The sequence below is a fragment of the Grampus griseus genome, assembly GCF_964374135.1.
Source record: "Grampus griseus genome assembly, chromosome: 6".
Classification (NCBI taxonomy): Eukaryota; Metazoa; Chordata; class Mammalia; order Artiodactyla; family Delphinidae; genus Grampus; species Grampus griseus.
Genome location: NC_139000.1, coordinates 56,368,951 through 56,391,896, shown reverse-complemented (window position 1 = coordinate 56,391,896; position 22,946 = coordinate 56,368,951). Strand labels below are relative to the sequence as shown.

The 22,946-nt window shown below is 42.1% G+C and overlaps 1 protein-coding gene across 1 annotated transcript in view; it reads left to right on the top strand.

Annotated features, from left to right (window-relative positions):
- Positions 1-22,946, top strand: part of GLDC (glycine decarboxylase) — a 98,636-nt gene that overhangs the window by 51,533 nt on the left and 24,157 nt on the right. Inside the window, exons 16-18 of the mRNA XM_082657590.1 lie at positions 11,387-11,462; positions 17,337-17,462; positions 18,888-19,037. Of these exons, the coding sequence (XP_082513716.1) occupies positions 11,387-11,462; positions 17,337-17,462; positions 18,888-19,037 (352 nt within the window). The remainder of the gene's footprint in view (positions 1-11,386; positions 11,463-17,336; positions 17,463-18,887; positions 19,038-22,946) is intronic.

Sequence of the window (22,946 nt, the reverse complement as noted above, 5' to 3'; positions counted from 1 at the left end):
TTAACTTGACCACTCTACGTACAGCACATAAATGGAATCATACAATATTTGTCCTTTTGTGTCTGGCTTATTTCACTTAGCATAATGTTTTCAGGGTTCATCCATGTTGTGACATGGCAGCATTTCCCTCCTTTCAAAATATTCCATTGTATGTATGTACCACATTTTGTTTATCTGTTCTTCCATCAGTGGACATTTGGGTTGTTTCAACCTTTTGGTTGTAAGGAATAATGCTGCTATGAGTGTTGGTGTACAAATACCTGTTTGAGTCCCTGCCTTCAGTTCTTTTTGTTGTATAGCCAGACATGAAATTGTTGGATATATGGTAATTCTGTTTAATTTTTTTTTTTTTAATTAATTTATTTATTTTTGGCTGTGTTGGGTCTTCGTTGCTGCTTGCGGGCTTTCTCTAGTTGTGGCGAGCCGGGGCCACTCCTCGCTGTGGTGTGCGGGCCTCTCATTGCAGTGGCCTCTCTTGCTGCAGAGCACGAGCTCCAGGCATGTGGGCTTCAGTAGTTGTGGCGCACAGGCTTAGTTGCTCCGCGGCATGTGGGATCCTCCCGGACCAGGGCTTGAACCCACGTCCCCTGCATTGTCAGGCGGACTCTCAACCACTGTGCCACCAGGGAAGCCCTCTGTTTAATTTTTTAAGGAACTGCCATACTGTTTGACAGATCTATGCAGAGGCATAGATGGAAAGAGAATCAAAGGATGGACACCCAAATAGTTATCTCAAGGTGGTAGAATTTCAAGTGACTTTTACTTTTTTGTCCATATGCTATTTTAGTTTATAAAAACATTTTTTAACCACGATATATGTTATTTTAATACAATCCAAAAATAAGTTACTTTTATTGTGGGGAACATGCATATTATGAAACAATGAAATTCTTGATAAGATACTTAGATTCATTTCCACCCTGACTCTCCTGATCTCGGGGTTTGGCCATCAGCTGATAGCATAGTGAAGTTGGCTTTGAACTTGCCTTGGAGTTGAGGCAAACTACTGGTCTTCCTTTGTAGCAAAGCTGTACTCAAAGTGAGGAAGGTTTGCAACAAAGGGCAAAAGAGCCAAACTCTGTAGAATAGAGTAATATTTAACATCAAGTGGACTCGAAATACAACTCTCTGGTTCTAAAATGCCTAAGTAGGAAAACTGCAATTTTCGGGCATAAACCTGAGTGTTTCTGCCTGTTTTCCTGATGGCTCCGCCTCGTCTGTGCTGCTGGGCCCTCACATAATGTCTTCCAGTCCAGAGCAGTTCTATGTTATGCCCACAGAAGGTTTTTATTCTTTCTCTCTTTCTCTAATAGTTCCTGCCTAGATAGAGACTGCCACAGGGGCTTTGTCTTCAGTACACTTTTTTCTGAGGGGAAATCAGCATCTCAGAGGAGAGGTTAGCTAGCACCCAGGATGTATGAGGCCTCCAGAGCTCTGTCATGTGGCTTCCTCCCTAGTTGTGATGTAGGTTTCTCTCCTATACAGCAAGAAAGGGAACACTACCTTATTGATTTGAGATTTAATTGAGGGATGGCTGATAAATATGGATGATAAAGGATTTTGTAACCAAAAACTGTGGCGTGAAATCTTTGGTTCATATAGCCAAGCCTTCACTTGGTCTATTTCCTGGAACAGTTAGATCCCAAAGTTGTTTAAAGGACTTGAAACAAAAATGTCAAGAAACTTGTCCCCATTTCTCTTATTTGCTCAATCTATAAACCCGGAGAGCATTTCCAGCTCAGTGGAGAACATAGCCAGATAATATTTAATTACCTTTCCATTTCCTACTGTGCCCAGCGTAGCTTGCTTCGGCTTGCTCCCCGTATCACCGTGACACTCTTAAAATCATTCAGCAGCACACAAATACACTCTAGGAATTGCTAGGTTAAAATTATGATGTAATGTTTAAAGCAGACAGAAACAGCCATTAACACCTTCCACGGTTATCTAAAATGAAAGACAAGCTGGAATTATTATTAGCTCACTTGGCTTATAAAAGTGAGGAAGTTGTTTTTGTCTTTAAAAACTGCAAACTGTGATCTTGAGTGCAGATAGAGCTAGCGGTTGCTTTCCCAGAATCTCCTCCTGGTAAGGTTCTTAAATGAGGTGTGAACAGGGCGCAATCAATGACTCTTAAACTTTATTGTGCATGAGAATCACCTGTAGGGCTTGTGAAATTGCTAAGCCCCACTGCCAGAGTTTTTGATTTAATGAGACTGGATTGAGGCCTGAGAATTTGTATTTCTAATATAATCCTGGGGGATGAGGTTGTGCTGGTTTGGCTACCACACTATGAAAACCACGGGCTGCAGGGGTTCTCAGTCCTGGCTGCATATTAGAATTCCTGGGGAGCCTTTGAGGTATGCCATGCCCTCCCCACTGGGCAAACTAGCTACGTCGGAATCTCCTCCAGTGGCAGTACCCAGGTATCACAGAGTTTTTAAAAAGCTCCTCAGGTGATTCTAATGTGCATCACTGGGTTGCAAAGTGTGTTGACCTGGAGGAACACCAAAGAGGGAGGTTTAGTTAGATGACTAATATCTTCCAGTGGAGTGAACTTTAAAACTGGCCTTTGCAGGCCAAGTCATGACTGTCATGTGCAGATCACATTGTTTACAACAAAGAGAGTCAAACCCCTGATATTGGCCATGTCCCTCCCCTTCTTTCCTGAGCTCGTGGTTAGTGTCACTGAGTAGACTTAACTCATTGATAACTTCTGATTCGCTTTCCTACTGGGCCTAGTGCAGCTTCAGAGCCCTCCCCTACAGAGAGCTCTGAGAAACCAGATATTAGAGACCCTCTCTGATGAGTGACTGATTTCCCAAGGAGACCCTCAGAGTGCCAGGAAGAGAAAGAAGGCTGAAGGATGAAAAGAGCCACTTTTGGGGAAATATAAAGCAATGAGAAGGATCTCCCCTTCCCCAACTTTCTTGACTCTCAAGAGTATATTTGGATTTTTGCAGTTTGTAAGGCTTTGGAGAAGTGGTTCTCACGTTGGGCTGTACCCACAGAATTTCTGATTCAGTACTCCTGGGGTGCAAGCCAAGCATTCATATTTCTAACAAGTCCCGGGGTGATGCTGATATTTGGGGGTTTTGAGTTTGAAAACCATTGCTTTAAGGTGCTCTTGAGATATCAGAAAGGTTAGAGTGGCTGGATCCATCTAGATGTTTTTTGCCCAGAATTCAAAGGTTAAGCATAGAATTTAGCTTATGTCAAGTTAGATACAGGTTGGTAAGAACATGTTGAGGGGGTGTTATTTTAAGCTACTAGAAGCAGAGATCTAGGTAGTGTTTGGAATATTTGAGTTATGCAACGAAGAGTTTGATTGAATTTGAATTGCTTCCAAGATATGGAAGCATATCGTGTTTATCCTGTCTGTAAGATAGGAGTCAGCACTAATTCTACCTTGTTTTCTTGAGAGTGGTCCTCTGAGGTTGCCATGCACTGATTCAGGTCATTTTTGACACACTGGCTGCTTTGTTGATCATTTTACTATGATTAGTTTTACCATAATGTCAGTTTCTTAGCTAACATTTCACTTGGATCATTTTTGTTCCTAACCACTCGTTGGTGGTATTTTTAAAGTAAAGAAGGGTTTGGATGAGGACAGTTTGGCATTAGAATGTCCAACATCAAAACATTATATATCACAAGAAATTATTAATAGTGCTTCTTTCTGGGGAGTAAGACTAGGAAGAATTTGGGGGGAGTTGCTTTCTTTCTTTTTTTTTTTTTTTACTGTAAGTTTCATCCCTTCTGCATTGATGGAATTAAAAAAAGAATCAGACAAACATATTACTTTTATAATACAAAATTTAAATTCATCTGTAAATTAGGTGGCATATCCCAATGAGATGAGAGTAAGATCCAGAGGGGCTCAGGATAAAATTGTTTGAAAAGGGATAGCAAATCAAGGAAGGCTTTGATATTAGGGGCAAGAGAAACTCCAGGATGGCCCCATCTCTTTGTTAGACCTGCCTAGGAATGAGTGACTTTAAAATGTTGTGTTGTAGGAGAAATTTAGTAATCCCCTCCTGCCCCATGACACCATCATTAAGTAAAGGTTCTTAGGTGCAACAACAGAAGATGGGTTGGCCTAATTTAGGCAGAAAAGCAATTTACAGGGTGAAGATATTGGGTGCTTCCAAGAATTGATGGAAAAGCTGGAGAATGGGGCTTCAAAAGTGAGCAAGACCCAAGGGAAGTTGGCAGCAGAGAACAAATCAAGGTCACTCCAGGGGAAGCCTCACCACCACCACTGTGGCTGCCCTTTTCCTAGGGTCACTCCCTCCAGATTCATGAAGTCCCAGGCTGGAGTATCCAACAGGTTGAGACTGGGTTACATGTCTAGCACCGAGGTGTTCATGGGTAGTGATTGGGAATATCTGGTCCCTTTCTGCTTCCATACGGGGTTTTAGGACCCTGCCTTTCCCTAGACTCAGACAAAAGGGGAAATTCCCCTTTTAAGGGGACTGAAAGGCTGAGCATTTCTACATATACACCCACGAAAAGAGCAACAATGAGAACCTGCAAATCTCCAACATCCTAATGTAACTCTTCCTTTCAATTTCTAAGCATATTCACATGATCATCACAGCACCATTTTCTAATGGAATTGCCTTTGTTTACTGTTTGTTATGTAGTTTGTTTGTTACTGTTTTTACTGTTTATATGTAGTTTGCAGATATTTTCTCCCAATCTGTAGCGTGTCTTTTCATCTTCTTAACAGGGTTTTTTGCAGAGCAAAAGTTTTTAACTATGATGAAGTTCAATTTATCCATTTTTCCTTTTATGAATTGTGCTTTTGATTTCAAGTCAGAGAACTCTTTGACTAGCTCTAAATTTCAAAGGTTTTCTTCTGTTTAATCCTAAAAGTTTTATCGTTTTATATTTTACATTTAAGTCCATGATTTATTTTGAGATAGTTTTTGTATAAGATATGAGACTTAGGTTGACCTTTGGAAGTCTAATTGTTCCAGTATTATTTGTTGAAAAGGCTGTCTTTCCTCTATTGAATTACTTTTGCAATTTTGTCAAAAATCAGTTGGGTTTATATATGTGAATTTATTTCTGTTTCTATATTCTATTCCATTGATCTACAAGTATATCCTTCCACTAATAATACACTATTTATTACAGTAACTATGTAATAGGTCTTGGCATCAGACTGATTCTTCTTACTTTTTTCTTTTTCAAAATGAAGCTATTTCAGTTACTTTGCCTTTATGTATAAATTTTAGAATAATCTTATGTCTACAAAAATCTTGGTTTTATTTGATAATGATGCATATTTTAGCTCCTAAACATTATAGTTTTGGGACTTCCCTGGTGGTGCAGTGGTCAAGACTCCACGTTCCCAATGCAGGGGGCCCGGGTTCGAACCCTGGTCAGGGAACTAGATCCCACATGCATGCCGCAACCAAGAGTTCACATGCCGCAACTAAGGAGCTGGTGGGGGTGCAACTAAGGAGCCCGTGGGGGTGCAACTAAGGAGCCCGTGAGCCACAACTAAGGAGCCTGCCTGCTGCAACTGAGACCCAGTGCAACCAAAATAAATAATTTTTTTTTAAGTTATAGTTTTTACAACAGGCTAGATGTTAGATATTATAGGTGGTTGAAGGGAAACAATTCACTTCGTATTTAAATTTACAGTTTATCACTCAAAAAAACCTTTTCATGAAAAATGTCTTTTTTTTTTTTTTTTTTTGCGGTGCGTGGGCCTCTCACCGTTGTGGCCTCTCCCGCTGCGGAGCAGAGGCTCCGGATGCGCAGGCTCAGCGGCCATGGCTCACGGGCCTAGCCGCTCCGCGGCATGTGGGATCCTCCCGGACCGGGGCACGAACCCGTGTCCCTTGCATCGGCAGGTGGACTCTCAACCACTGCACCACCAGGGAAGCCCGAAAAATGTCTTTTTAAATGTAATAATTTAAAAAATATATTATAGGAAACTTCTTAAGAAGTTCAGATATTATTAGAAATAAAATAGGCCCACTGACTTGTAGACAGCTTAAAAGAAAACTCCTCCTAAACTGCACACTAAATGTGGCCATTAGTGTGTGAACTACAATGGTGTGTTAACAACTACTGAATGATTTTCAGAAGAATATCTAGAGAAAATTAAAACAAGAATAGATTTGGTAAATCTCGATACTTGATAGTTCAAAAAAATTGTATAAATCTTAAATTATCAGCACCCAAAATTTTAAATGCCGGCAGATTCTTAACCACTGTGCCACTAGGGAAGTCCCTAGGGCACATTTTTAACACCTTTTGACTTGTATAAATAAAACATCCTACTGTTTTCTCAGTTCAATTTATAGTATAATTCAACAGGGCTTTTGGTGACTGCTGGGGTTCACACTAAGTCATGAATTGTAGCGTATTCTGCAGTCACGCAAATGGGTTCTCTGTTACTTTTTTGTAAGTGTATATATTGTGCAGAAATCTTTCTCTTAAAAACAGCAGCTACAATAATTCATCTTCAAATATTCCCAAGCAGCCAGCTTCTGAGGCATTTCTTATGGTGTATATAAAGTCAGCCACTGTATTCTTTAGGTGGAACAAAGAGGTTATTTCATGACTGGTTGAGGATGACTTCTGCAATCAGTGACAAAGGTACTCAGTAACTGACCAAAATGCCTTCTTTATAGGATGCAATTCACTTATAATCTTATGCTTAAATTTTATGCTTAAAAAGTGCTGTGCTTTCCACCTGTGACTATTGGCGTTGCATATCATTCTGCAAAATCATCTGGAGGAGCAGGCCATCCATGTTCCTGCTTCATCATAGGTAGACATATCTGCAGTTATATTTCTAAAATCTAGTGGAAGTTTCCAAGTGTCCCTTAGGATATCTGCAGTTATATTTCTAAAATCTAGTGGAAGTTTCCAAGTGTCCCTTAGGATTTATTTTGTGTGATAGTCCAATAAAAATTTGTTCCAAAGATCTCAAAGTTTAACCTTTCCAGATAGAACTAAATTGTAATATTTCTTAATCTTAACCTTTGCTCAGTGCTCTTAGCAAAGGTAAAGATAAAATGATAAAAATCTTTGAGGTTTATTTTGTCCTTCTTGCTCTAATCTTAGCAAAAGAGCTGAACTATCACTCTAGCTCTGTCATGCCATCTTCAAATTCCACCCCCCCTTTAATTAATTTTTTTGCCAAATTTACATTGAATAGCTGCCCTGAAATCCCACACTTACGATGATACACTGACACTAATAGGGTCTAGGTTTAAATCATTACAAAACTGTTGAATCCCATCAACTCCAATTTATTTTCACCTCGCGGACCTTTGCACTTGCTATACAGTTGTTCTAGCTTCGTCTAGTCTACTGGATTTCTCGTGGATTCTTTGTAGAATGAGTCTGGGTTTTGGAAGAAGTTGCTAGTTCTCACTCATTCAGTGTTAAACAGTACAATATGTCACAGTTTTTTCACCAGCCTGAGTAAATGCCATGACTGGGGGCCTTGTTTTTCTCAGACAGTTTAAACTTATGCCTACCTGGCACTTCTAAATGGGTCTGAGGCTCCCCATTCACTGGCATCACTGTGGCTGGCTCTGCAGGTCCAGGCCACTAGCCACTTCATTTTAAATAGATGTCAGAAGACCACTATCCTAGCTGCCCCTCCGCAGGTAGTACTTTTCTGATGGGTTCTCAGTCTGGGTTATGCATATAAGCAGTTACTTTTCATAATACTTTTCCACCAACAGGTGGCACTAATAATTCCCCTTATTTCCATAGTACCCCAGGAATAAGACTTGTGTGGCATTTAGAACATATCTTTTGTACTTTTTTGAGTTGAAACATGGCTGATTTTTAAGAGTATCTAAGGCAGAAAACACCCAGCATTCCTGATCAAGTCTTTAGCATGTTGCCTTTCTCCTGGATTACTGGCTTCTAGCTCCAGTCTCTTCTTTCACTCCTAGTCTAAACACCTTGGTTGGTCTTCCAACAAAACAAGATGAGTAGAAGTCATGAGAAAAACACAGAGAGAAATACAAAATCCATATGCTGAAGTCCCTTTCCATCGGAGAAAGGATGACATTAATGTTGATTGTCTGGACTGGAGAAGAACTCAATTTTGAACAAATTGACTAAATATTTCTTGCAGAGTTACTCCATGCATAGTACTATTCTATATATTCCCTGTGAATGTATAGAACTCTAATACCTAAGATCCTATTCTCAAAGCCTATACCCTAATTGAGATAAAATAGGCACACGAAGTACATGTGAAATCTGTAATAATTTTCAGTGTACAGTGTATGAATAGGATGGTATTTTCAGAAGAACGAGTAGAGTAAAATACTACGCGAGTTTGGAGGAGGTAAAGAATAATTCAGTCAGTCAGTCAGTCAGTCAATCAGTATTTATTGAACACCCCCTATGTCAGTGTTCTTGGCATAGAGAATACAATGTTGATAAAGACAGATAAGATTTCTGCCTTCAGGGAAGGCCTCTCTGAGGAGGTGACACTTGAGCTGAGGCCTAAATACTGAGAAGAAGATAGATATTTGAAGAACTAGAGGAGGAGCTTTCCAAGCAGAAGGAACATTTAGTGAAAAGCCCCAAGGCAGACATTGGCTTGATGTGTTTCAGGGAAGGAAGAAGTCTTGGGTGGCTGGAGGATAGTGAACAAGGAGAGGATGGCAGAAGACATGGGTGTAGAGGTGGGTGGAAGTCGCAGATCATGTGGGGGATTTGTAGGCCATGGTGAAGAACTGGATTTGTGACTTTGGGGAAGGCTTTATGGAAGAGGCAGAACTTGAGTTGGGACAGTTGAAGAATGGTGGATTTGGCTTGTTGGAGGGAAAGGAGAGGGTGATAGAGGTTGAGGTTGTGGAAGTGCTCATTCAAATGCTGTGGTAGCCCATCCTCTGCCCATCCTGTGTCACAGAGTGATGAGGGTTGCTGCCTGAAGATGGTGATGATGATGATGATGACGTCGATGATAGTGATGACAGTTGCCAGCACTTAATGAGTGTTTACCTAGTGCCAGGCACTGTGAAAAGCCCTTTACCATGGATCATCTCATGTCTTATATCTGCCCTTCGAGTTGGGTGCAATTATTATGCACATTTCAGAGATGAGAACACAGAGAGGCTAAGTAAATAGTGGTGTAAGTGGTTTGCTAAAACGTGGCATATTCATTTTCCTGTTCTCAAAATAAAGAACATCAAATGAGCTAGAACTTGTTTTTCAGAAGCCAGGAAAACAGAAGCCGAGTATTTGCCTCCCTGCCTGGAAGAGAGAGGAGAGGCAAAGCTCACTCAGTGTGGGTGATGAGGAAATGGGTGCCCCAGGTCTTATGGGGACAGGCCTACTACATGGAGCTAAACCTCCTAGTTCTGTCAGTCAGACAAGGGTTCTGTGAAGGAAAGCCAGCATTTGCTCCCATGATTCTCAATCCTTTGGGAAGCACAGAGTGCTCAGAGGAGCCTCACTGCTTACAAGTGAAGCACGAGGCCCCTTAAGACGGGCCAACTTGTATCAATGTCTCCGGCTGTCACTGTTGGCCGGTTGGGCATGTAATATTCTGACTCAGTTTCTTCATGTGCAAAATGAGGACAATGGTACCTACCTTATGGGGGGTATTAGGAGGATTAAGATGATGTAAAATGCTTGGTGGTGACAACAACGTTTCCCATTTACCTGTGTTTACTCCGTGCACAGCCTGGTAAAGAGGAAGTGCTTAATTAATGGAGCAGTTTATACTTATTATTATTATTCCCTAACTCATCTAGTCTCTTCTGTTGCTCTGTGACACCCACACTGGGGAAATCACCACTTTCCTTCCTTTCCTCCAGCCAGGCTCTACTCCCTGCACACCCAGATGTTTCCCTGTTCTCTGTCCTTTTCTCCTGCCGAGCCCTAAATCGTCAATTCGGCCGTCTCCTGACACCAAACCATCAATGCCCCTATGCTAGTTTGCAGATATTTCAAATTCAACTGGTTCCATCCCAGTGTTCTCTCAAAAAATGTTTTCCAATGCTCAAAATTTTAGCTTTTAGTTTAGAAATTAAACAGTTTATCTAATTTATTCTCAAGCCTTGTGGTTTTTTAGAGTATGATCTCAATATTACGGAGTGACCAGAAGCGATGAATGCCAAAACCACTGCACCTTCCACAGAGTCAAAAGATGGTGTAATTTTGTGAAATGGAGGAAATATGCATTTTGAATGGGATTAAAAAAACCTATTACTCACTTCCTTTCCTTCCTGCAGAGAGTACTGAGAACATTAAGTAACAGTTTATGACTGACTCAGCATCCCTCCCTGGAATGTTAGTCATTAAGTGTTCTCTAAAAGTAGTGTCTTCAAGGACTGCTGAGATGGGGATGGCCAGCCTCTAGCAGCCATGAGCATTAGGGCTTGGGAAAGCCAACCCTGAGGCTGTCAGGACTGGTGCCACACTCCAAGTGTACAGTTCCTTTGGGGTAATCTGATCATTGACTGAACATTTGGTGATGTTAAGAAATTATTGTTCATTGTTTTAGATGTAATAATTAGTTATCTTTTGTATTTATTTATTCATTCATTCATTTATTTATTTATGCATGCATGCCTGCATGCATGCACACTGCGCCATGCAACATGTGGGATCTTAGTTCCCCAACCAGGATCAAACCCGTGCCCAGTGCAGTGGAAACGTGGAGTCTTAACCACTGGACCACCAGGGAAGTCCCTACAGTTATCTTTTAAAAATAATTCTTATCTTTGTGGGTTTTTTTTTTTTTTTTTTTTTTTTTTTTTGCGGTACGTGGGCCTCTCACTGTTGTGGCCTCTCCCGTTGCGGAGCACAAGCTCCGGACGTGCAGGCTCAGTGGCCATGCCTCACGGGCCCAACCGCTCCGTGGCATGTGGGATCTTCCCGGACCGGGGCACGAACCTGTGTCCCCTGCATCGGCAGGCGGACTCTCAACCACTGCGCCACCAGGGAAGCCCAAAAATAATTCTTATCTTTGAAAGATACATATTGAAGATTGAATTGATGAAATTATATGATGCTTGAATTCTGCTTCAAAATAATCTAGTTCAGACTGAGGGATATAGGTGGAAACAAGATTGACCATAATCTGATCATTTTTAAATCTGAATGATAGGTATAATGTGATGGTTCCTTATATTCTTCTCTCTACTTTTCTATAATTTTGGAATTTTCCATAATAAAAATAATTTTTTTAGGTGCATGGGTAAGCTTTAGTGCACAGACCAGGTACTGTTCTGGTTGTTCAAGACTTTAGGCCCATGCAGGGGTCCTAGGTGAGCTTTTAGTGTCACATGTTGGTGAACACACAGCCTGTGCCTGATGAATATTGAATGAGTAAATGAAAGCAGAAAGGCATAAAGCTCTGACCCTTTTCTTCCTGTCTTTGCAGCGGAGCCCAGGGGGAATACGCTGGGCTGGCCACTATCCGAGCCTACTTAGACGGGAAAGGAGAGAGACACAGAACAGTGAGTGTGGACCGTTTGCTCACCGTCGGGGAGTGGGGGGAGGGCAGCAGGTTCAGCTTTAGGGTCCCTTTCATTCTGTGGGACACTCCCTCCAAGTCTTCTTGGAAGAAGCTGGGGAAACATAAAATCAAGAAACAAATGTCTATGAACTGGCTATTACGATCCTTGCCTCCAAGACGTTTCACTGGACCATTTTGAGGGAAAACATTTGGAGATAAAAGGCTTTCTCTCAAAGCCAGTCTGTAAAAGTCAGCCAGTTGGCTGTGGACCTGCTCCCCGCAGGGAGCAAAGGGAGGAAGGGGCAGGAATGTTGCCATTCCAAGCCTCCCTCCTTGGCTCAGCCCTGGACAGAGGGCAGAGACTGAGCTTTCATTCTTCTGTAACTCCTACTGTGCCTGAGCACAGTTCTTGTCATATGTATGCTCAGAAAATATTTATTGAATAAATAAATTCCCTATTAAGTGATTCTCAGCTCTAAGCAACAAAAGAAAACATGGGACATGGAGCAGAGTTCACGGTTCTGCTTCTTTGTTTGCTTTGGGTGAGAGTCTAGTCTCTAGGGTCCAAACTGCTTTTGGGGGGCCTGTGTGTGGCCAGCAGGTGCTAATGGGCTCACCAGGCCTTCACTAATCCCCAAAGGCAGTGCCTTTAGCAGATGACCTAACAACACAGGCTTCAGATTGTGGCTGAAGGTCTGTGTTCCTGGGACCTTCATTTTGGTGATGGCCACGCTAAACTTGAACTGCATGAGCTGTGGAGGTGGTGTTAGAGGGAGCAGTGGGTAGGAGCCAGGAGCAGGTCGAAGCGTCTGCCCAGCCCAGGAGAGTTAGAGGAAAAGGTGCTGGGGTGGTCTGGCTGCCCACATAAGTGGGGTGCAGTGGGTGGTAGTCCAATCTTAGTCCATTCCTGGTTTTATTAAAGCTGGAAGATTGTTTATGGCCAGTTGCCTGGATTTTGCAGTGAAGAATTTAAATACTATTTCACTTCCCTTTCACAAAAGAGGAGAAAAAAAATTTTCTCCCACCTTCCCTTGCTTATCCATCCTGATTACACAGGTGTGTTTTCCCAGGCCTTCGTCCTGGTTGGGGAATAGAATTGATTTGCAAAGACCTTTCGGAAAACAGGACATTTATTACTTGAATAAGTTATTGAAGACTGGCCACATGCAAGGTACTGTGTGTGCCAGTCCAGAGAGAGATCAAGCGATAAATCAGACAGATACAGTCCCTGATATTTCAACTTTTTTTTTTCCCCTTGGGTGTTGAATTCTTTAACTTTCTAAGAAGGGTTAGTTTGGAATTACAATTGTTCTTTGGACCTCAGAATCTCAGCACTGTCATAGAGTCAGAAAGGAAACACTGGGACTCCAGTGAGAGGATGCCAGATGACTGACATTTAAAGTTGCTTTCTCTATTTTTCCTCCGTGGCTTCCATGTACTCAGTAGGCCCTGGAACTTCCCATTGTTATGTTCTTTAACCATGAGGTGTCTGGGACTCCTGGGGAGGGAGCCATTCATCCTGTGTAACCATCTTCATGTCGCTCCTGCTTTATGGAGAGGCCGCCGAGATCTACACTGTGGTGCTTGTGGAAGGCCAGTGAGCAGCTAGCGAGAAAAGGCCAGCTAAACCTCGGGTCTGTCCACTCTGTGATACTTCCCATCCCTCCTGGGTTCCCTGCTCTTTAGTCTGACACCCGGAGCTATCTGTGAATGTCTAGGAGTTGGGGACCAAACCAGAAAGGTCAAGGAAAAAGGATGAGAGACGTTTTGATTGGGCCTGGGCAGAGTTCTTCTGTGACTCATGGATTCTTTTTAGCTCCTTTTCCTTCTTTGTTTTTTCCAGTCCTCCCTTCTCTCTCAGTCCCCTTGTGTGTGACTTTTCTTCTGGCACCACTGTTCACACTAGCATCACTGAAATGTTGGGAGAGGTTATTCCACTGAAGGACAGAGAGGAGTGGATGCTGCATTTTGGGGGGTGGGTGAGGGGAGGCAGGGAGGGCTACCCAGTCACTGAGCTTGTAGAAATACAGAACTCTTAAGTTTGGAAATGTTGGCATCCTTTCTAGATTAAAGATTTTAAGTAAACCTGACTTTTTTAGTTAGAGAAAAAGAAAATGACTTATTATTCAAATAATCAGGGAGGACTTTTCAGCATCAGAGATGTCTAAGACAGCTGTTTCCATACAACAGACTCTAATGGAATCTAGTAAAATATATCCTTTTGAAAAAAGAATGTGGGGAAATCATGTGCTACAGAACCTCCCAGGTTCCTGATGATTCTCTTATTTCAAGCTGTTTTGGAAGTTATTTTCACATTTACTCTTAGGTTAAATTTCAGAGGTTCCTAAAATGCAATGGCCAAGTTCTTGATTTACCAGTTTAACTTGAGAGAATACAAATTATTTAACAAACACTTATCTAGAAATTACCCTGTGCCAGGCACTGTCCTAAACACTTTATGATTATTAACTCAATTTGCCTGTCAAATACTAACTCAGGTTTGTGGATCAGAGGCTGAATTTCCTATACAAAGGGAAAACGCTGACCAAAGAACTCCCCAAAAAACAAAAAAAACCCACCGCCAAAAAACACCCCCCAAACCTGTATGTGTTTTTCTTTTCTCAGCTGCCTGAGGCAAAGGAGTGGCCTTTTGTTTTTCGATTTTACCTGTGGTAAGAAATTGATTTCCCTTGCAAAGTAGCCCTCCTCCTTAATCTGTCACTCATTCAGCAAGTCTTTTTTTTTTTAATAGATTTATTTTATTTATTTATTCATTTGTTTTTTGGCTGCGTTGGTTCTTCCGTTGCTGTGTGCTGGCTTTCTCTGGTTGTCGCGAGTGGGGGCTACTTTTCGTTGCAGTGAGTGGCTTCTCATTGCGGTGGCTTGTTGCGGAGCACAGGCTCTAGGTGCGCAGGCTTCAGTAGTTGTGGTACACGGGCTTCAGTAGTTGTGGCTCGTGGGCTTAGTTGCTCCGCGGCATGTGGGATCTTACCAGAGCAGGGCTTGAACCCGTGTTCCCTGCATTGGCAGATGGATTCTTAACCACTGCACCACCAGGGAAGCCCCCAGCAAGAGTTTGAGGATGAGCTATGTTGGGTCTGTACCAGGTGCATTGGGGGGTTAGAAAAACACAGCATCCACCTAAACACTAACCAAAGAGGGTTAGTGTTGATAAAATATCAAATCTGGGTCCTGTTATTTCCAAGTCCTTTGCAACACCACAATTTTTAAAGTGAGGATCCACATAGAAAATCAGAAACATCTAACAGCAAGAAATTCCTGACAAAACCACTGAGACCTTTTCTTTCCGCTAATCCTTATATCAGGATGTGTATTAGTTTTCCATGGCTACTGTGACAAATTACTACAAATTTAGTGGCTTAGAACAACACAGGTTTATTTTCTTATAGTTATGGAGGCTAGAAGTCTGAAATTGGTTTCACTTGGCTAAAGTCAGTGTGTTGGCAGGGCTCGTTCCTTCTGGAGGATCCAGGAGAGAATCTGTTTCTTTGCCTTTCCTAGTTTCTGGAGGCCTCCTACATTCCTTGACTCATGGCCCCTTCCTGCCATCACTCCAACCCCTTGTTCAGTTATCACATCTTCTACCTCCTCTGTAGTCAAAGCTTCCCCTGGTTCCTTATGATGAGAACACTTGTGAATGCATTTAGGGTCCAACCTATAATCCAGATTTCAAGATCCCATCTCGAGATCCTCAATTTCTCACCTCAAGATCCTTAATTTAATCACACCAGCAAAATCCCTTTTGCCAAATAAAGTCACATTCGTAGACTCTGGGATTAGAATGTGGACACATTTGGATGCTATTCAGTGTATCGCAAGATGAGTGACATTTTTAGCTTGGATGTTTTTGTTGCCTCGTAACTTCTCTGGTATGAATTCTTCATTGAGGCCTTTAACAAATATTTTATATTCACTTTTAAATATTCACCTTTCCCTTCCTTGATCAGTGTTCTGCCCAGAAGGTATCCTTTTATCCAAAGATCCTTTGGTAGAATAAAAATATCTCGTGAGAAAGGAAAAATAACTCCAGCTTTGGTCCTAAGAAATTAAAGAATTTAATACAAAAGGGAAACAGTTAAACAAGAAAAAGGATTTGAGGACAACACAGCATAATCAGCATGAGACCAGTAACCATTCAAAAGAGGCACTAACTCCCTGTCTGCAGAAGAACAGCAAAGTAATTTCATGTTTGCCTCTGTTTGTAGTTCTCTTTGGATCACATGCATTTTGCTTAAGTAGATGGCTTTGCTGTTTTTGAGGAAACGGCTGTAAGCTAAATTTCCCCTTCATAAGCCCATTTTTATGATGCCCATCCATTTCTCTTCAAGGGGTGTCAGTATTGGTTCTGGGATTAAAAAAAATGAAAAACAGGATGGTTTTCAGGGTTAGTATTGCTTCTTCTTGTTGCTTTCTGTTGGAGGAAACTCCATGAGGCCCTTTCCTGTAGTGGGGCACCATCAGGTCATACAGAGCACCTGTGTTCACATGATTTGGGGGCAGGAAATGAAAATGATTTAAATTTGGGAATTTTTTTTTTTTTTTTTTTTTTGCGGTACGCGGGCCTCTCACTGTTGTGGCCTCTCCCATTGTGGAGCACAGGCTCCGGACGCACAGGCTCAGTGGCCATGGCTCATGGGCCCAGCCACACTGCAGCACGTGGGATCCTCCCAGACCGGGGCACGAACCCGTGTCCCCTGCATCGGCAGGCGGACTCTCAACCGCTGCACCACCAGGGAAGCCCTAAATCTGGGAATTTTAACGTTGTGCGTGCCTACCATCCGCCTTCCATAAGAATTCAGCACATCTTTAAGCTCTGGCTTAGGTTCTAGCTCTTGAAATACTTTCTCTCTTTTTTTTTTGAAATACTTTCTCTTGATCTCTTCAACTTGAAGTGGCACCCCGTTATTCTGAGTTCCTTTGGTACCTGTGGGCTCTAGACATTTTTTTTAAAGAATTTTTATTTCCCCAATTATACTGACAACGACAAGATGCTTTGGAAAGAGAGGAACGGCTTCCTCAGATAAGGGAGGAGGAAATGTTTCCACTGGCCGAGGAGACTAGGTTGAGGTGATGTAGTCCCTGTTTAAAGGGTCCTTTTATTTATTTATTTATTTTTATATTTTAATCTGACCACACCACCCAGCATGTGGGATCTTAGTTCCCCAACCAGGGATCGAACCCGCGTCCCCTGCATTGTAAGCGCGGAGTCTTAGCCACTGGACCTCCAGGGAAGTCCTTCTAGACATTTATTTATATGGATGCCAGCCTTGTCAGTGAATGCAGTGTGTGAGCACAGGGCAGGGGCTGATCGGCATTTGTGCTTAGTTATGATTCTCATGGCAACTAACAATTCATTGCACAGAGTAAGCATCCAATAATGAAGTAGTCATTGGTGTGTTGGCACTGGGAGGCCTTGGAATATGTCGACTATTACTTCTTCTGGTCTCAGTAGAGCCAAGCAGAGCACTGGAGCTGTGATGTGTGCATTTGAGTCCTAGAGTTTAACTTCCAATCTCATGTTCTTGTAAGGTGCTTTCTATATATTATAGCTGAGACAAGGTTAGAATAAGTCTAGGCCTGTTTTTGGTGTTGCTGGGATAAGGGAGGAGAGTATTAATATTCTGAAAGTCTTTAGGGAACAGTATTTGGGGATTCAGTGTAAACTCCTGTTGGACATTGTTTTGCAGTACAGTACTAATGAAATAGTAGTAAACTTTAAGGCACTACTGGTCAATTTAAATAGAGCATGTGGCACCTACTGAATTTATGCTCCAAGTATTTTGTAGGACTTTTCTGTCATTATGAATAGCCTGGTGATTTTTCTCTCCTTCCTTCCTTTCATTCCATTCCTAAGGTTTGCCTCATTCCAAAATCCGCACATGGAACCAATCCTGCAAGTGCACACATGGCAGGCATGAAGATTCAGCCTGTGGAGGTGGATAAATACGGGAATATCGATGCAGCTCACCTCAAGGCTATGGTACTCATCTTCCACTTAACAGATGGGGAGGTCTGGGTTGGAAAGAAGATGTGGGGATCAGGGATGGTTTATCTTCTTTTGCATTCTAATTAAAAGACTGCAGTTCCTCCTCTGAATGAGTCTAGGGGGAATGGCATAAAATCAGACAACCTAGCCGACTCTATAAGAAAAATAAAAGCAAGAGTCACATTTCTGGTCCAGAGTAAAGCTGACCACAGTCTATTTTACCTCTTCCTTCTCTAACAGGGAGAAAGTCCTTTACGCTGAAACCCCCTCATCTAATGTGTGCATGTGTAAGAAACTGAATTATTCATGGTGGTAGTAAGGATACTCCTTGCAGGATCTACCTGCCTCCTTCTGCCCAACCTTCCCCTCCTTCCCCCATTAACAGTCACACTGGCAGTCACTGGTATTCTCAATCTTTGTGTTGGGAATTAAAACATAAATGTAGATTTTGCAGATGCTTGTGATGGGCCCAGCCGTTACCTGCTGAATTTCAGGCAATATTCCATCTTCCTTCTTCCAGCACCAATCCCCACTCCCAACCTCCCAACCTCCAGGAAGAGGTTGCCTAGCAACTGTATCTGCTTTCCACTGGTGGACTGGAGGCTGCATCTTAAGAGGGAAGGAAATCACTTGAATAGCAATGTGATTTTGTCGGGGTTATTAGGTATGGAGACTGAGAACTTCATGTAACTACCTCAAAGGGAAGATGAAAACACACAACGCTGCTCACCTCTCGTACCCACCCTCCTGCTTCCATAGCTCCATAAAGTTTTTACTGATAAATATTCTGGGTCAGTAGGTATAATTATTAAGGCTCTCCAAAATAGGATATGACCTTAAATTTTTGTTTTTTCATTTCCACATGAGCCTGTTCACTGACTTGCTGGTCAAAAAAACAGGAACATGCCTTTTATATATGCTTGCCTTCTGTCAAAAGGAAAAACGGTGGAGTTTTTTTTTTAATCAGAGCAGAACACTCCTAGTGGGAATTCTAATTTCAGTAGAATGGGAGGGAAAGGGGATAAGGGTGGATATGGCAAGATGAGCAGAGAGAGATTAACTGTGAGAATCAACTTGTCTGGAACCGAAAAGATCTGAAATAATTATTGAGATGATTTGAACCAAAGGAAAACCACTTTAGAGAGTTGAGCCCAAAATACCCAAAAATCTTCTGAACAGTTTTTTGGTTTTGACAATGGAGACCTGTCCTGAAGGGATCTTGTTATTTCTTTGGAATGATTTACAAAGGGGGTAATGGCTGTGGATCTTCTATTAGCGTCATCCTACATTGAGACAGTTCCAGAAATGAAAAGAACAAGTCTTCGTCTTTCTTAATCCTTTAAAATAAAAAGCGAGGGATTGGCTAAGAAAGAAACATTCCCTCTCATTGTCTCCCTCTGCCCTTTTTTAATCTTTCAGGTAGATAAACACAAGGAGAACCTGGCAGCAATCATGATTACGTACCCATCCACCAATGGAGTGTTTGAAGAGAACATCGGAGATGTGTGTGACCTGATCCATCAACACGGAGGACAGGTCTACCTGGACGGAGCAAATATGAATGCTCAGGTGGGCAGTGTGAGAGGGCTCCCTGAGAAAATGGTTAAGTACAAAAAAAAAAAAAATTCATTTTCTTTGATTTCTTGCCAGTTGTCTTAAAACATGACACTGAATTCAGAACAAAGACTGACTTTTTCTATATTGCCAAATCAAACAAAGTATGTACCACAATTTCACTGAGATTACAGACCCTAAGGAGGTCACGGGCGATGCTGAGGAGGAGGTAAAAAGGTTGAAGGGAAGCAGGGAGTGAGCTGAATGTCCTTAGCTTGTCACAGGGTGTTATCCCTCTGGGGGTACTAAAGGCAATGAGGTCACCTGACTCCCTTCCTGAGGGAATTTAGACCCAAGTTTTGGCCACTGGTGGCTGTTGGTCTCCCATGGCCTTGGACTAGCTTCAGCTTCATCAGTGTGAAACAGCTGAATAGCTCTGTCCCCGAAGGGCTGATCCTGACTTCTTGGCAGGGCTGCGGGGGTGTGGTGGTGGTCTGTGTGATGTGTACCTTTGAGGAAATGCGTTAGGGAGACTGGAGGACAGGGACTTGTCATCTTTTTAAGAGTCTTCTCAGCTTCCTCCTCTCCTTTTTTTTAAAAAATAAATTTATTTATTTATTTTGGACTGCATTGGGTCTTCGTTGCTGCGCACTGGCTTTCTCTAGTTGCGGCGAGCGGGGGCTACTCTTTGTTGCTGTGCACGGGCTTCTCATTGCAGTGGCTTCTCTTTGTTGCGGAGTACGGGCTCTAGGCGCACGGGCTTCAGTAGTTGTGGCTTGTGGGCTCTAGAGCGCAGGCTTAGTAGTTGTAGTGCACAGGCTTAGTTGCTCTGTGGCATGTGGAATCTTCCCAGACAAGGGCTGGAACCCGTATCCCCTGCATTGGCAGGTGGATTCTTAACCACTGCGCCACCAGGGAAGTCCCTTCCTTTAAAAAAAAAGTTTTTTTAACCATTTCAGACTCTCTGCTTTTCTTTGCTCCTGTCTGATTTCTTTTGAGTAGTCCAGGGATTCTATTGCTTCAATAGCATAAATGGATTCTTTATCTTTGACCACATTCACAATTAGTCCAAATGCCAAAGTGGCAGGAACACCCATTGAATGTTGTGGCCGGTACCAGGATGGTCCAGGAAAGCTGTCAGCCTCCCTTTCTCTCCCTCGGCTCAGTATTCTCTCCAACAGCCTTCCAGCCCTTTATAGCCACGTGCCCTAAGGGGCCCTTTGGTAAAGTGCATGATACCCAAAGCAGGGGTGCTAGAAATTGCCTGTTTCAATAGCAGGGAGGTACTATCCTTTCTTGCGCTAGGGATACTTCCTCTTCTCCCTCTTGGGGTGAATACTTAGGAATTGACTGTATATTCAAATCTGTATTTTAAAATCTAAATTAGGCTAAAAAGTCAGTTGCTGTTTCCATAGAAACCACAAGCCACGCTGCCTGTGGGATGCCAGGTTTTGGTTGCAGTATTTTTTTTTTTTAACATCTTTATTGGAGTATAATTGCTTTACAATGTTGTGTTAGTTTCTGCTGTATAACAAAGTGAATCAGCTATATATATACATCTATCCCCATATCCCCCCCCACCTCTTGTGTCTCCCTCCCCGCTCCCTATACCACCCGTCTAGGTGGTCACAGAGCACAGAGCTGACCTCCCTGTGCTATGCAGCTGCTTCCCACTAGCTATCTGTTTTACATTTGGAAGTGTATATATGTCAATACTACTCTCTCACTTTGTCCCAGCTTACCCTTCCCCTTCCCCGTGTCCTCAAGTTCATTCTCTAAGTCTGCATCTTTATTCCTGTCCTGCCCCTAGGTTCATCAGAACCATGTTTTTGTTTGTTTTTTTTTAAGATTCCATATAAATGTGTTAGCACACGGTATTTGTTTTTCTCTTTCTGACTTACTTCACACGGTATGACAGACTCTAGGTCCATGCACCTCACTACAAATAGTTGAATTTCGTTTCTTTTTATGGCTGAGTAATATTCCGTTGTATATATGTGCCACATCTTCTTTATTCATTCATCTGTTGATGGACACTTAGGTTGTTTCCATGTCCTGGCTATTGTAAATAGTGCTGCAATGAACGTTGTGGTACATGTCTCTTTTTTTTTTTTTTTTTTGTGGTACGCGGGCCTCTTACTGCTATGGCCTCTCCCGTTGCGGAGCACAGGCTCCAGACGCGCAGGCCCAGTGGCCATGGCTCACGGGCCCAGCCGCTCCACGGCATGTGGGATCCTCCTGGACCGGGGCACGAACCCGTGTCCCCTGCATCGGCAGGCGGACTCTCAACCACTGCGCCACCAGGGAAGCCCCATACCTCTTTTTGAATTATGGTTTTCTCAGGGTATATGCCCAGTAGTGGGATTGCTGGGTCATATGGTGGTTCTATTTGTAGTTTTTTAAGGAACCTCCATACTGTTCTCCATAGTGGCTGTATCAATTTACATTCCCACCAACAGTGCAAGAGGGTTCCCTTTTCTCTACACCCTCTCCAGCATTTATTGTTTGTAGATTTTTTGATGATGGCCATTCTGACTGGTGTGAGGTGATACCTCATTGTAGTTTTGATTTGCATTTCTCTAATAGTTAGTGATGTTGAGCATCCTTTCATGTGTTTGTTGGCAATCTGTATATCTTCTTTGGAGAAATGTCTGTTTAGGTCTTCTGCCCATTTTTGGATTGGGTTGTTTGTTTTTTTTGACATTGAGCTGCATGAGCTGCTTGTATACTTTGGAGATTAATCCTTTGTCCGTTGCTTTGTTTACAAATATTTTCTCCCATTCTGAGGGCTGTCTTTTCGTCTTGTTTATGATTTCCTTTGCTGTGCAAAAGCTTTTAAGTTTTATTGGGTCCCATTTGTTTATTTTTGTGTTTATTTCCATTTCACTAGGAGGTGGGTCAAAAAGGATGTTGCTGTGATTGATGTCATAGAGTGTTCTGCCTATGTTTTCCCCTAAGAGTTTTATAGTGTCTGGCCTTAAATTTAGGTCTTTAATCCATTTTGAGTTTATTTTTGTATACAGTGTTAGGGAGTGTTCTAATATCATTCTTTTACATGTAGCTATCCAGTTTTCCCAGCACCACTTATTGAAGAGACTGTCTTTCCTCCATTGTATATTCTTGCCTCCTTTATCAAAGATAAGGTGATCATATGTGTGTGGGTTTATCTCTGGGCTTTCTATCCTGTTCCATTGATCTATATTTCTGGTTTTGTGCCAGTACTATACTGTCTTGATGACTGTAGCTTTATAATATAGTCTGAAGTCAGGGAGCCTGATTCCTCCAGCCCCGTTTTTCCTTCTCAAGATTGCTTTGGCTCTTCGGGGTCTTTTGTGTTTCCATACAAATTGTGAAATTTTTTGTTCTAGTTCTGTGGAAAATGCCAGTGGTAGTTTGATAGGGATTACATTGAATCTGTAGATTGCTTTGGGTAGTATAGTCATTTTCACAATGTTGATTCTTCCAATCAAGAACATGGTATATCTCTCCATCTCTTTCTATGTCTTTAATTTTTTTCATCAGTGTCTTATAATTTTCTGCATATAGGTCTTTTGTCTCCTTAGGTAGGTTTATTCCTAGGCATTTTATTGTTTTCGTTGCAATGGTAAATGGGAGTGTTTCCTTAATTTCTCTTTCAGAATTTTCATCATTAGTGTATAGGAATGCAAGAGATTTCTGTGCATTAATTTTGTATCCTGCTACTTTACCAAATTCATTGATTAGCTCTAGTAGTTTTCTGATAGCATCTTTAGGATTCTCTATGTATAGTGTCATGTCATCTGCAAAGAGTGACAGTTTTTCTTTTCCGATTTGGATTCCTTTTATTTCTTTTTTTTGTTTTCATTGTAACAAATTCAATAAATTTTTTTTTTTAACATATGTTCCCATATCTCTTCCCTCTTGAGTCTCCCTCCCTCCCACCCT